Source organism: Diospyros lotus, chromosome 7, assembly GCF_014633365.1.
Source record: "Diospyros lotus cultivar Yz01 chromosome 7, ASM1463336v1, whole genome shotgun sequence".
NCBI classification, from domain to species: Eukaryota; Viridiplantae; Streptophyta; class Magnoliopsida; order Ericales; family Ebenaceae; genus Diospyros; species Diospyros lotus.
In genome coordinates this window covers 12,718,092-12,734,487 of record NC_068344.1, presented here as the reverse complement: position 1 = coordinate 12,734,487, position 16,396 = coordinate 12,718,092, and the positions used below count along the sequence as shown (strand labels likewise).

Below are 16,396 nucleotides of genomic sequence, written 5' to 3'. Positions count from 1 at the left end.
AAAAAATGGGGTGTTACACAGTCTCTGTATAGTAATGCATGGAGGTAGGTGATTACTGATCGATTCCATTGATCTTCGTCAGGAAGGAAATATCCTATGCAATCAGTTATGGTTTGTGATTGTTTAAACCCCTATCCAAGGTACACGTGATCGGAAATGAGTTTCCAATGTCGAAAAGAGTTTCAAAGTGTTATCTCAATCACATCATGCTAGATCTTAGCATAGCTATTGAGTCATGTGAGTTTGATCAATCCATGGCTCTTACTCGATCGAGATGTTATTCAATGGAATGATTAGAGTACATGAGAATCGAATGCCCTAATAGGCTAACTTGAAGTTATGACTTCATTACTGATAGGATTGTCCTAACATAGTGCTAGTTGTCACTTAGGACCTCTCGGGATGCATCAAGGAGATGGAGAGGTCCTCATTGTAGATTGAATTGTTTAATTGACGTCAAAGTTGTTGATGTGTCCTGATTGTTATTCAGTAGTGAATCTAGAAGGTCACAAGCAAATCTGAGTGTGGAGTTGGATTAGTAATGTATTGTTGTAATTTGTTTTTGATCATCATTAAGGGTTAATGATGAAGGACTCCATTAAGAGTTAGCGAAATTGGTTTAACTAACGAGAGCAAATGTTAAGAGTTAACGGGCATGTTGTTAAAAATTAATGGGGTTTCAATTTCATTAAGAGTTAATGAAAGGGCTATTAAGAGTTAATGTGGGCCTAGATGCAATTAAGTAAATATTGAGACGAGAGAATAAAGGAGATCAACTGGTCTTGGAGATAGTCGATCGTTACTTGATGAATCACCTAGAAATGGTCGACCAATTTTGAAACGGTTAACTGTTCCTTGTTGAATTGTTATGAATCGGTTGAGAGTGTCCTAAAAAATTGTTGACCATTTCTAATAGCAAGTTTCAAATTTGGGACGTTCTTATGTTATTTTCTACAATGGAGGAAGGATAACCCTTCAGTGAATAATGAGGGAGGAAGGACGACATGCAGATGGCATGCCTATCATTCCTCTCCTTTTTGCCCTCTCTTTCCTAATTGAATTTGACCAATTTTAGCATATATGGGGGTTAGGGTATTGGTATATATAGAATGAGAAGAAGAAAAGGAAATAACAACTTTTGCTATCAAATTTCTCTCGATTGTTATTTTTTTTTTTTCTTCTTGAAACACCCTTCCTCCTTCTTGCTCTCTTTTGCTTGTTGCTCTTTTAACAACTAGTTTCTAGCAGTAAGAGTGTTGGTTATTTTTGTTCTTATAAACCCATTATAGCACCCATCACCTATAAAGAAGCTTGACTAGCACATAAGGTTTTTGTAAGGTTCCATCGTAACTTGGAGTGTGAACTAACATGACCCCTCATGTTAGTGGGGTTGGATTGCTCATCTGAGGAAGCAGATTTGGAGTTGTTCGGAATAGTTTGTGAAACTATTTTAGAGCTTGCAGTGAGGACTTGAGCTGCTACATCGGTTTTTTTAGCACATACAACTCTCCTTGGTCATCTAGTTAGGTATAACATTCTTACCCCCCATGGATGGTTTCATTTTTGTTGCGTTAGATATCAAGTCTTGCAAGGTGATCTTGTCTTTCTTTCGCTGCCATTTATTGTTGTTTTTGAAAAGGTTTTGAAAATAGGCTAAAACACTTGCATGAACCACCAAGTGTTGGCGTTTCCTTTCAGACCTACATAGAAGCTTGATTAGCATAACCATTTTGGAACTTGCAGTGAGAATGAGAGCTCAGTTTTCAGCACACTTGGTGTGACACCCCGCTCCCACTTACGGGTGCTACTCATGAACAATTATCTGAACTGCTCACATGCCTGGCCATTTGTGAAGGGCGGACTATGTTTCAACATGAAACACCCTAGGTGGGAACTAGGCTTCGTCCTTCCTTTCCCTCAACCCCAGGATCAACTAGGAGATTTGGGGTTTAACCATACCACACTTGGTTAATTAATTTCTATTAAGATTGCCCGATCATCATTTTTAATTCTTCTTCTTTCCAAGAATCCCGCCAGGCTTCATATAATTTAAAATTCCAAACATCCCATTGGTTTAACCAATTTTGAGGAAAAATTCATAATTTTCATTTTTAAAAAATTTCAGCATTTATCTCTAAAAATGCCCAAAAAATCTCTTTATTTTGAAAATTCATTCGGGGCCTAAAATCAATCAAGAAATGCCCCAAAATCCCCATTTTTTTCCAATTTGTTTTTTAAAAAATTTGGCCCGCAAGGTCTACTAGCACGCTCGGGGCCTTGCAGTGAGTTGGCTACGGGCCGCGTGCGCCTGCCACGCTCTCGCGCGCCTGCTCGTGTGCCCTCGCATGCCTGCTGCCCATTGTGGCCCTCAGCGGGCCACTTGTAGGCCTTGACTGCTGCCACTGCACACCATGCCCAAAATTTTCCTTGAACCCTTTATTGGCCCAAAATTTTCAGCTTTCATACACATCATACATACACCAAAAATACCCACTTTTCCCACAAAAAGCTTACATGACAAAAATAATACTCCTTACTCCACTCTTGGGCTCATTACAACATGAATCAAATAAATAAGATAGGCTCCCAAAGGCCAACCAAATATGAAATTTACATCAATACTTTGGCTCCCACATGCCATAAGCCAATATCTCATTTTAAAAATAAAATCATACATAGCATTTACAATACATGCTTAAGCTTCAACAAGCCACAACTAATAACACAAAATACATCACAAGGCTTCCACAAGCCATACTATGGTCTTGAACCTCATTTCTCATGCATCCACATGCTATTCCATCTTTGCCTTGATTTTTCCCATGCTTTTATAACCTATATATGAGGGTAAAAACCTCATGAGCTGTTAAGTTTAGTAAGGGTGCAATGACAATAAGTATGAATATGAATATAAAATGTGATGCCAATGCATGCAATGCAATAAAGTTAGGGCTTTCACATCCTCACAATCACCTTGGTTTGAGGCTTAAACCTATTCTACCCCACACAACCTCATGGCCATAGGTCCTTTAACACAAACAACATGCCAATGCACACATATTTGCTCATGAACCATACTTACAACCTTGTAAGGCCACCATTCCATGGGGCTATCCCTTACCTTAGCATCCTTTGAAACTTTAAGAACTTCCTAACTTCATTGCCAACTCTTCTCCGTGAGAGATTCTTGCACAACATAGATCCATATTACTAAAGGAGAAATAAAAAGAAAGAAATCTAGCCTTTAAATGGCTAAAAACATAATCTTCTTACCTTTCTCCTCTTCTTCTCTTTTCTTTTCCTCCATTGGAAGGCTTCTCCTTCCAAGCTCTTCAAATGGGAAAAATTTGAGCATAAAGCTCTCTTTCCCCTTTTATACTCCTTTCTAACTTTTCAAGAATAAATTTTAACCATTAGATCTTCTTTGTCTTGATAAATCTTAGCCATTGATTTCAATCCATGCAAGACTCATTCTTGGCCTTTGGATCTTTCCCCACTTTATGAGAACAAATCTCATCCCTCCAAAGAAGCACAATCCAAGTGCTTTGCTAGGTTTAAATCTCAACCATTCATTTCTTTAATACTTGGCAATCCATGTCATTTCTTCTCTTTAAACCTCAACCCTTTATTGAGATTGGAAATTAAATCTCCACCTTCCAGAGTAGCATAATCCATGCCACTTGGAGACTTTAAATCTTAACTCTTGGATCACTTTCACTTTCCAATCCCAAAATTAGTCTTTTTCCATTTATTTAATTTTTGACTAATTTCAACCCATCACCATGAGAGACATAAATCCTTTTTTATCCATTTAAATAAATCCCACATTTTCCAACCATTAATGGTGATCATTTACCATTTTCAATTGGATTTTCTTTAATTCACCATAATCATGCCTCTCATTAAATGCTTGAAAGACTAATATCATTTCTTTTGTATTTATTTAAATTTCCCCATTAACTTGGACAAGAGCTTGCCAAGTGTCATCTATAGACACTAGCCTTGGCTTCCAAGTTTCCATCTCAACCATTCATGTGGCATCACCACATTTATTCACAAAATTTAGGAAAAATCAATTATTTTCTCTCGTAATTGAATATTCTCCATTTTTTCTATTTTCCATAATTAAATTCCTTTATGGAAATTCACTTCAGATTACTAAAATACCCCTTGCGAATTATTAACCCCATTTATCTCCACATAAATACAAAATGAGAAAACTAATTCACTTCCATTCTTAATTCCACCTAGGAATTATTTTTAATTTACCAAATTACCCTTTATTGGACTTCACTATCCAAATTATCAAAATGCCCCTCTCATAGGGCACCCTCATTCTCAAGGATCCAAACCTTCTCAAGGGCATTTTTGAAAGTTTCTCACTTCCTTTCTTATTCTCTTAACACTGGTAACACTGGGTGTTACACTTGGCACCTGTCGTATCATCCGGTGAGGTATAACTTTTTTACCCCCTATGGATGGCTTAATTTTATTGCATATAGTTGTTAGTTGTTTTACTTTCGCTGCCATTTATTGTTGTTTTAGAAAAAAGTCTTAAAAATCAGCTAAAACACTTGCATGAACCACCAAGTGTTGGAGTTGGCTTTCATATTTTATAGTAGTTTAGAGATAATATTTTGCTTAGGATTAGGTTTCTTTGTTAAACAATGACTAAGAATGGTTATCCTAAGTAGTTTTGAGTAAATTAGGTTTTGGGCCAAAGACTGCCTAGGATTAAAGAGAATGGGTATGTCCCAAATTTATCAAGATTAGGGTAAATTGATAGATTGTAGGAGGTAACCCATGATCACGAGTTTATCCCTTAATTCTAGGACAGAATCCTAATTGAATTATGTAATATCCCGGATTTTCTAAAGAACTCAAGTGTAATTTAATTTGGGCCGTAAATGAAATTTTCAGATAAATTGGGGTTATGATATAATTTCTCATAGTTATGAGATACTGAATCAACTGCAAGGAGTGCTCTAGAGTTTAGATATCTAAAGAAAAGGATATGGTACTGACAAACATTTCGAGTTGCGATTTATAAAACTTAAAGCGATCAGATTAGAGACAATTTTCGATACTACTGTATCTCAAGCGAAAAAATTGAATTATCGTAGGAGACTTCCAAAAAGTCAACGAAACCTTGAGGGGGCTCTAGTTTTACATAAAAATTAACCCTTAAGTGGTTTCAGGACGAAACAAAGGTTCAGTAAGGGCGCAAGGACGAAATCGTCCTTATCAAGTAAGCCATGAGTTATTAATTGTGGATTTTTCAGTATCGTAATGCAAATTAATTTGATGTTTGAGAGTGTAATTGCAATTAGAGAATGACCCCAATGAATTAAGGATGAAATTTGGATTCAAAAGTGTAACTTCTCTTTGCATCATAGTATAATATATATAATTATATATATATACATATATATGCGCGTGGCCAAGCTTCTGTGAAGCTTTACTGGCTGAGATTTTGTTGCATGTTGGAGAGATTTTGGCAGCATGATTTGAGGAAAAAATCTATAAGAAGTATGGAGCAGGTAAGGTAGGAGATTTGGAAAAAGATTGATAATAAATGTGATGTATAATATATATATACATATATGTTCGTGGAGAATAAGCAATGGCTGCCTATAAATTGGCAAAAAGCTTGTCTAAGAAGGGGAAGAAAAATGGAGAAAGGAGATGCAATTGGGAGAATCAAGAATGGGGAGAGAAGTAGTGGCTGGAAGCGGCCGAAATTGGTTGGAACAATAGGCGGAGGCGGCCATGGCAGCCTAGACGGACGACGAAGCAGTGTTAGGCAACAATCGCAGTGCAGTTGGGGCGTGCGACGGTGACCAGTGAGGTCAGGGAAGGCCGGTGAAGGCGGCAACAGCTGGCAGCTAGTGCGTGCAGGGGGTGGTCGCAAGACCCTGTGCTTGCGCAGGAGGCAGTGGAGAAGAAGAAGAAAAAAATAGAAAAGGAAAAAGAAGAAGAAAAGAAAAGAAATGAAAAAAATATGTAGAAAAATTCTAAGAAATTCTAGAATATTTTAGGAATTCATTTGGGGCCAGAAGAGTTTGTCGAAGTTAGGAAATTTTTCGGGCACGGGTTTTGAGATCAGGGCACTCATACCGAGGAAGCCTGAGAAGCTAAGTTAAGGTGAACAAAATTTTTTAAAAGACTTTTAGAAAATCAAAACAATTATTTTATGAATTTTTATATAGAAATATCTGAGAAATATTTAGTTTGAATTTTTTGAGGAAAAAATAGGAAGAAATAGAAGAAAGTTATGAGAAAATTAGGAAAAATAGAATATTGATATCTTTGAATAAATATGATGGCCAGTGAATGTTGAGGTTCCGAATTGAGTTCATTAGAAACCTGGCATGCGAATCAAGATATTTTGAGATACCTTTGAGGTAAGTGGTTCGATCCTAAACCCGATTTTATGTAAATGGTCTTATCATGCCTTCATGTGAATATGTCGTGTAGATTGCATTTACTTGCTATGATGAAATGTGCATATGTACATGATGATATTATTAATCATGCATCGCATATGGTTTGAGAGTACGGGTTGACATCGCTACTCTACCAATGGTGCACCCATACACCTTAGCATGGTCAAGAAGCCGTAAAAATGAGGAGTAGCATTAAGGTATAGTCGACTCAAATGAAAGGAAAAGAAAAAGGACATTTTGCATATTACATCCATGTACAAAATATGATTATTATACCCTTACTTAGATGATTCATCATCTAACCTGGGCTTTGCCTCTGAAATATTCATACATTTTAGATGAAGATTGTAACAAAAATGAGGATGAATGAAGTATGAAATGGAACTTAGCAAAGTGCATGATGTATTGATTGTATATTATCCAGCCTATGTATTTAAGTTCTGTTACTTTGAATTCTAAACGTTTTGAGGAATGGCGATGTATAACCTTATTTATGGTTAATGTTAAAGTTAAGGTTCGATTCTAATTTTCGTATTTGATGTTTATGATAATTCTTATTTGAGATAGGTGAATGAAAATTTTAGAATAAATATAAGAAATTGTATGGTTTTGTGTTAGTTTTGAAAAAGAAAAATTTATTATCTCAAAATTATTCCAAGTTGTAACACGACTGAAAAACAGGATGTTACAAATTAGGTACTTTAATCCTAAGTAGGACTAGTTCGCACCAGGTCTTGTAGAAAATCCCTTTATTTGAGTTGGTCAAGAACAAGTGGACAACTAAGGTTGAGGAACGTCTAGTCAAGCAAGTCGAGGTCGAATATGATCTAAATAACAGGTCAAGGCCAAGTGTGACATGGATAATAGATTAAGGCTAAGTGTGTCCTAAGCAAAGCATATGCGTGTCCTCAAAGTTGGATCTCGAGTATCATCGCTCCCATTTCTTATACCATGTGGAAATGGAATGTAATACAAATTACTAAGTTAATTTCTTGTTGAATCCTTTAGCAATTGATTGAATGATCGGATGAGCAAAGCTTCATGTCATTGCAATTACATACACATGCCAAAGTAATAAGATGCCTCCTCTTTTTAGGCCAATATGCATGCATTGTTGTTGTTTCTTAAAAGAGAGCCACAACCACCTTACCACTTTCATTGCAAGTCTGCATAAACCTAATTTTTTCCATGAACTGATAAAGTATAATGGCAAAACATTGATTCAGATAGATTTGAGAATCAAACTCTACTTTATCCCCACCTCTGGCCTTTGTTTGGGATTTGACATGAGTTGAGCTATATCAAGTGATGCGAGCTTCATTATATTAAAGTATTAGGTAAATTAATTAATTTAAATTGATTTCTAATTATAATTATTTTACAAAATACTTGAACTAACTAAGCGTACCAAACTACTCTGTTAAATACACCTCCAATGCACCTAACGTAAATTGAATTGACGAGCTTTAAAATTTACACAACGCCTTGTTTATTGCATTTCAAAGCAGGCGTACACTTGCTGCCAAACGGGGCTGAGGGCGTGAGAAGCAAAAGCCAAAATCATTCAGGAAATTCATCAAACAGGTGGTGACCCCTGCAGCTAGCCAGCAGTAACGCCTTGAAGGGTGATTTATGAACCATGACACTTGAATACATTACAAACTACCCCTTGGCTTGGCTCTTCTTGTTTCGATCATTTCTTTTTCCTGTTCTAGAAACTACATAATCACGAGGTTGCTTTACCCAATCTAATCTATACACGAAGGAAGAATGCATATATATAAACATGACCTTTCATCACTCTTCAACTCGAATATAAAAACAAACGAGCAATGCGAAATAATTAAATATAAAAATGAATCAATTCTACTGAGCGAGTCAAACAGGAGAGCGGGCTCGCAGAGAAGATCGGCAGAGTGGGCAACTCGACTGAGAGCTCAGCCACTTGTCGACACACTCGGAGTGATAGCAGTGGTGGCATTTGGGCAAAACTTTCACCTTCTCACCGTCCTGGAATATGCCCAGGCATATGCAGCACTCCCACTCGCCGATGGACGTTGTTGTGGCGGATGAGTGGTGCAATTTGATCGGCAAGCCGCTAATCGTGGCTGCGTCGAGGCCTTGAGGTTGAGGCGGCGGGGGCGGCGCCGCGCCAGTGGGCAGACGGCGGAAGGAGCAGACCCAGCGGGCGTAGATGAGGAGGAGGGTGATGAGGAGGATGATTATGGAGAAGAGGACGACGACGGAGAAAAAGGTCCGGCCGCTGATTTGGAAGTTCCTGTCGTCGAACTCGGTGTAGTGCCAGTGGTATGGTTGGGATTCCTGAGAGGCCATCACCATCCAGAGTTCGTTATGAAACTGAACCGTAACAGTTTGCTGGCTATGGCGATATTTCTCGACGGCTGAGAAGGCGGCAGCGGCGGCGGCCCGGCGCGAGGGAGACAAAGTTATGCCATATTTTATTTTGAAAGAAAAGACAAAGATAGAGGATAAGATCAGAGACATGAAAAGCAATTTGGATGGGCTGAAAATATTCCATGTTATCGCAATAATAGCTATTGTGTTGATGGTGATATTATAATTTACGATGAATTTAAAATTTAAATCGCTAAACACAAATTTATTTGTTTGAAAATTTGTAATACCTCAAAATATTTTAGAATATTTAAAGATATAAGAAAATAAATTTGAGTTTATTTTTGAGAAAAATTTAATGAAGTGTGTAACACTCTAAATTATTTTGGAATATTTAGAGGTTTAAGAAAAAAATATTTGGCAAAGAGAGTGGGGTCAAATACTTCAAATATATATTTATATATGCATGTTGTTATTGTTGTCAAATTATAACAATTAATATTTGTTTATTTTGGAGAAACTCAACAAGTAGTTGGGAGAACAAGGAGCATCTTTGATGAGCTGAAATTTTTACACAAATTAAATATCTAATTTTGTGAATTTTAGATAATTAGTGTGTTAATTAATTTATTTTTGAGTTAATATTGCATTAATATTTATTTTATTATGTGGTATAGTTGAAAGAGGAATTAAGAGGTTAATTGGAAGTTAAAATTCTTAATTAACATATTAAAAGAAGTTGGGATCGAATTGGAATCCTACATGCACAAGGATTAAAATTCTAACCTAGACATTCACTCAATTTTAGGGCCATAACTCCATTCCCCCGCGCAGATATCGGATTTGGGTGTTCTTATATCATTTGGAAAGATAAGACAATTTTCTATAACTTTTATGAATCTCACGAAGCCCAGTTCTAATGGGAAGGTAGTCTAAAACACATGCAAATTTGTTGTGCGTGGGCAGCCTACTGTTGAGAAGAATCTATTAGTTTGAGAATCTATTTCCAGACTAAACCCTAAACCTATTAGTCTGGGAATCTATTTTCAAGTTGGTTTTGGACTTCTTAGAGGAGCCATTTATTTAAAAACATGGAAGACACATTAGCGAGGGGATTGGACATTAAGAAGCCCTAAAAAAAATAAAGAAGAAGAAGAAGAAGAAGAAGAGAAAAAGTGCAACTTTTGGGAAAGAAGACAAATTTTCCTTCATGGAGATCATTTTGTTTCATTTCTTCTTCTTTTGAGCTTTTTGTTCCAATCACTTGTACGCTTATTCCCAACTTTTGCAGTAATCCTAGAGAGACCGAAAGCAAGATTTTGGAGGCAAGAGGTTTAACAAAGATTGGTGCTTCATCAAGGAGGAGTTAAGGCGACATCAAAGAAAATTGGTTTTAGCTTTTAAATTATGCTTTGCTTTTATTATTTAGGATCTCAATTATGTAGCAACTCTTGGATGATTTTGGGGATATATTATTCATTATGAGTGGCTAATTAATGTTATGTAGTGTGCCCTAATGCTATATTTAGATGATATCTAGTGGGTTCGTAATAAATACATTTGTTGTATCTTTGTATATATTTATAAAAGGCAAGTATATCTTTATTCATAAACACTCTAGTTTGCTATATGAATGAGTCCCTAGATCTTCTGTTTGAGAGTCTTATTGTTAAGGTGTTAAGACTATGTGATGAGATTCTCAAGTAACAGGACTTCTCAAATAATTTTTGGTTCTTAGATTAATCGAATGGAGACTCTAATTAGTCGAGTATGAACTATCACAGAGTTTACTACCTTGATCAGTATGAGTTACTGATGGTAAAGGTGGTGAGTCACATGCCATATGACATGGGATGTCTCTAGTAAACTCGTGGGTGGGTGGTTGTTAACACACTAAATGTGACGTCGATAACTGATCACATGACATTGTGAATAATGGTCATGTCGTCTAGTTGCGATAGTGTAGTTGATCTTTAGACTTGAACTGACACGATTGTCTTGTGTATTGGTGTGCGAGATTTATTAATGGACTAAACCATCCAATTGTGAGGTGGAGAGGTTTATCTATGTGATTTTGTATTGCTTGTATATGGAGGCATATATTCAGGGATAATATCTGTCACTCTTGTTGTTAGTGATCAGGTGAACATCCTATGTGGTCTACTATTAGTGTGACAGAACAGTTCTTGTGCAGGGCAAATTGATTATCAAGAAAGGTGTTTCCTAAGGTGTCATCTAGTCACTCTAATAAGATTTAACATATAGTTATTGAGTTTGTGAGTTTTTCATTCCATGATTCTCGCTCAGTTGGGACGTTAGGTGATGGAAAGATTATAGCACACAATAATTGTCAACTGTAATAGGTTCACTTGAAATGAGACTTCACTTTCTTCTATTGTAATGGCCTGCCTCCCGAAGCCCTCACTAGCATAGAGGATCTGTGAGAGGGTCATTAATAGAATGATATAAAATCAACTCGAACCAAACCATCATTAACATATCACATAAGCTCTAATATGAAAACATCATCATGCAATAATACCATATTTTCTTTTTACATTAAACATATACACTCCAATAAGACAAAACACACATACTGAAAGTAATACATCAAGTCATAATCACAAAATACATATATACTCTTAAGGATCAAGAACTTATCTAGCTCTAACACTTCAACACAAAAGTCCCCAAGACCTTTTCTTTAGGTGAGCTCTATACACATCTATAGACACCAAATCAACCCTTGCTAGACTCGCCCTCAGCCTTGTCTTTGCCTTTACCTGGAATGATGCAAAGCAAAAGAATGAGCCACAAGGCTTAGCAAGTATATAACAAAGTGTTAGTGTTATGTCCCATAAGCCAATTATATTTTATGTAAAGGATCGTACTTTTCATTGTGATTCTTTTTATTCAATCAATTGTTATTACAAAGGCATTATGTTTTATTTGTCATTAATGATTGTTGTCATTATTTATTGCAATCTGTACTTGACAAAGTCCATAAATCAAATAGTCTCATAGAATATGGTCGTGCATAGAAATGACGATCATGAAAAATATTTCTTATAAGTCTTGATCTTAAATGTTCCTAGTCATAGAATTATTAGGAATAGACCCTAATAATTCGGATAAACTAACACATATGATGCATGCTCAATTGGGAGAATGTCTTGTTTCATGGACATTGGTGCGAGGACACTAGTGCATATATGTGGGTGCTTATTAGAAGAATAAGTACACTGAACTGATCCGCTACAAAATTCCTAATGGTTATTGTTCAATGTCGAATTGGAATTCTTGTGTTGCAATTGTGCAGATTAGTCCTCAGACTTGAGACATCATGATAGTCTTATATTTGATTGATTACGCCTTGGTGTTGTTTGGATTCTAAAGGAATCATTAACAAACTATCACTGGGCATGACCTTGTCACATATGAAGGCTTATGAATGTCAATAAATGATTCATCACTTATCGTCCAGATAAGAAGATCTCCTATGTATTCCAATAATTTCATGACTGTGGAAACCCTTGGCTAATGTGAGATGAAAATCAAAAGGTGTTTTGATTTCACCTATCAAGTCATAAATTTGGAATGGATACATAGTTATTAAATAGTTAGGGTTTCGTCATAAAACCATACCCTAAATTCAATCAGGACATTGACTAATGAAAGGATTTTACTGCATGGTAATTGCAATTGAAAAGGTTCGCGTTTATTTCATCATTAGTTAGGTATTCATGACATGTTGCTAAACGTTAACCATGATATGTAGGGATTTTAGAATTAATTTCATTAATTCTAAAACTATTAATTAAAGAATTTAATTGAGAAGCCCATGAGATGTGTTTAAATTAGACTAATAAGTTGGGCCTAAAGTAGCCCAATAGAGTTGGGTCCTACATCTAGTTTAATGGTGGATTTAAGGAGTCACACACTTAGATCAAGCTTAGTTCACAATTAAAGGAGAGAATCGGGCTAATATGTAATACCCCGAGAGCTCAAAGTCAGGTCTAAAAAGGGACTCTAGAAAAGCTAGTTTATATATCGAGGATAGTAAGGAAGAAAACGATACTAGCTGGATATCTTTTGAGTTGAATATGGATAAAGAACTCCCAAGTTAAGTGTGCTTGAGATAGGGTAGCTCAAGGGTGGGTGACCCTTGGGAAGTTTGCGTAGGCCCATCAGGGTAAGTTGATTCGGTCCTTCCTATCGCTCGATACGAAATGTTACACAATATGATTAGGGTTCTGCCTCAAAATGTTTAGGGTTTTGTTATGGCATGATTAGGGTTTTGTGCTCTATAAATATGCTACTTCTAAACATTGAAAAGATATGAGAAAGCTTTTCGTTATCTCTCAAAACATTCAAGGTTGCTAGCACAACTTGGGAAGTCATGGAAAAGGTCGATCATGTGGATTGACTTAGAGGAGTTCGCGCTTGCGTCTTTGCAGATCAGATACAAACGAAATCAAAGGCGTCGACTGCACGGTTGCGGTCTCCTAACACAAAGTAATTTAAGTAATAAGAATTATAGGCATGAACAATAAGAATGGAATAGAATAAACTCCCCATAACAATTTCATAACCCTTTGACCCTAGCCTTCCGAGTCATGCCTTGCCACAACATATCAAACTGTATACACGCGTACTTGCCCATTGATTATAATAATTTAACTAAATAACAATAATATCGCGTAAGACATTCATCAACTTTATCATATCATCATAAGGACCAACATCCTACCATGCACCGAAATCACACTGGGCGAGCATCATGAGTCATAGCTCCACACGAACTGATTTCCTCAGGTGAGCATCATGAGCCGAAGCTCCACACATGTACTAGATTACACTAAGCAAGCATCGCTCCACATGCACTAGATTACACTAGGCAAGCATCGCCCACATGCACTAGATCACGCTAGGCAAGCATCAAGAGTATACTCCATACAACAAACATACATAACCACATGCCTAATATATTACCTAGACTTCAACATGGATACATACATGTATGATCCTTGACAAATTTCCCCCAAACATTGCTTGACATCAACATAGTTGTAAATTAACTCTTTATCGAACATTCATACGTAGGCCATTTTAACCGCATTTAATACAATCATGCCTTGCCTAATTCATGCACACATATATAAGCAATTCCAACTTAACATTCATGAACACATTTAATCCCCTGATGACAACCAATCAACATCATACACAAGAGCATCATCTATAACACCCCACTTTTTCGGGCATGTTATAACTTTGAACAATTATGGGATAATAATTTTTTTTCTATTCAAAACTACGACTAAACCATATCATTGCTCATATTCATCCTAAAATTTTCAAACATCTATCTCGAATGAGAATCATCCTAAACATCATATGCGGAAGCTAGAATCGAACCTTAACTTCAACATTAACCAAATAAAAAGTTATACATCACCACTCTTCAAAACGTTCAGAATTCAAAGTAGCAGAACTTTAAATACATACACTACAAAAAAATCGGCATTTAGCTGCGGTTTTCAAAACTGTCGCTAAGTCAGCTGTCGCAGAGCGTTTAGCGGTGGTTTTCAGCAACCACTGGAATAACCGCCGCTAATTATATTTTTTGGTTTAAAAAACCACCGCAAAATAAGTGATTTAACGGCAGTTTTTATAATATTCAAAACCGTTGCAAAAAATTTTAAAAAAATTAAATTTTTAATTTTAGCGGGGGTTTCAAAACCAAACTGCCGCAAAAATTAATAAAAAAAATTAAATTTTTAATTTTAGTGGCGATTTCAAAACTGCCGTAAAAATTTAAAATTAATTTTTTTAATTGTTCGCACGGGCTAGCCCGGCCCGTGCCTGGCCACCCGGTTAGCCCGCGTGCGCTCGCCTGGACCTTGCGCTCCATGTGGCCGCTTGTGCGTGCACCACATGGCGATACTGGAAATTAAATCTTACCGCCTTTCCCTCCCCAAGTTTCGAACCCAAGATCTCAAGTACGCCCGCACGCGCGAACCGCCTGATCTGCGAAGCCCCTTTGACATATATGCACATATATATATATTATATACTAATCTAACAACTAATTTTCAGAATTATATTTTATATTTTTAATATATATTAAAAACATTTATTAGTTGATTATTTTTTTAAAAATAATAGAATAAATTAAAATAAATTAATTGAGTTAAATTAAATAAATTAATGGATTAAAAATAAAAATAAGATTTCATATATTTTTTAAAAATTATTAAAATTTTATATATTAAAATTTTGGTAAATTTATTTTTATTTTGTTTTAAATTAAATTTTTAATGAATTTTTCTATTAATTTAAATTCAATTTTAAATTTATTTTTAAGATTTTATATTTGTTTTTATTAATTTAATTTTTAATTATTTTCTTAAGCAAAATTTAATTTTTTTAATGAATTTTGCGGCGGTTTATAAAAATCGCCGCAAATGTTAATTTAATTTTAATTTTGAATTATTTAATTTTTTAAATTTAGCGGTGGTTTTTCAAAAATCGTCGCTAAATTTAATTTTTTAATGAATTTTGTGGCGGTTTTTGAAAACCGTCGCAAATGTTAATTTATTTTTTTTGAATTTAGCAGCGATTTTCCAAAACCGTCGCTAAATTTAATTTTTTAATAAATTTTGCGGCAATTTTTGAAAATCGCCGCAAATATTATTTTATTTTTAATTTTGAATTATTTATTTTTTTGAATTTAGCGGCGGTTTCTCAAAAACAGCCACGAAATTGAATTTATTTATTTAATTATTTAATTATTTTTTAAATTTAGCGACGATTTTTTAGAAACCGTCGCAAAAAATTAATTTTTTTGTAGTGATAGGCAACATGAACGCATAGCCATTACATCATGCACTTTAGCTAAGTGTCATTCCATGCCTATTTCATCCTTATTCCTGCTGCAATCTCCATTTAGAATGTTTGAATATTCTAGGGGCAAAACCCACATTAGATGTTGAATCAACTAAGTAAGAGTACATCATTTAATGCAGATATATGTATGCAATGCAACATATCATCATTACTCTATGTTTGGGTCGACCGCACCCAACTGTTACTAGCCATTTTTACAGTCTACATGCCAGACCGAGGTGTATGGGTGCACCCTTGATAAAACAACGGTGCCAATCCCTAATCCCAAACCCATGCGACGTATGACCGAAAATCTCATTGTGCATATGCATATTTCATCATCAAAAAATGTAAATGCACTCTACATGATGCATAACATACCAAGACATGACAACATGATAACAAAATGTTTGTATGGAACTGGGTTTTTGGGTTGAACCACTTATCTTGATCATATCTTAAAGTATCTTGATTCTTGTGCTTGGCTTCTAATGAACTAAATTTGAAACCTCAATATTCTCTAACCATCATATTTATTCAAGAATATCAATATTCTTTTTTTTCCTAATTTTCTCATATTTTCATCTATTTCTTCCTATTTTTCCTCAATAGATCCAAACTAAATATTTCTCTATAACAATTCATAAAATAACTTTCCTGATTTTTTAGAATTTTCTAAGAAATTTTACTCACCTTAACTTAGCCTC

General features: G+C 35.5%; 1 protein-coding gene across 1 annotated transcript; it reads right to left on the bottom strand.

Annotated features, from left to right (window-relative positions):
• Positions 1 to 7,784: 7,784 nt before the first annotated feature.
• LOC127806502 (RING-H2 finger protein ATL66-like) lies at positions 7,785 to 8,967 on the bottom strand. The gene has a single exon (XM_052343851.1). The coding sequence runs from the start codon at positions 8,949 to 8,951 to the stop codon at positions 8,325 to 8,327; it is 627 nt and encodes a 208-aa protein (XP_052199811.1). The 5' UTR covers positions 8,952 to 8,967; the 3' UTR covers positions 7,785 to 8,324.
• Between the last annotated feature and the right edge of the window lie 7,429 nt (positions 8,968 to 16,396).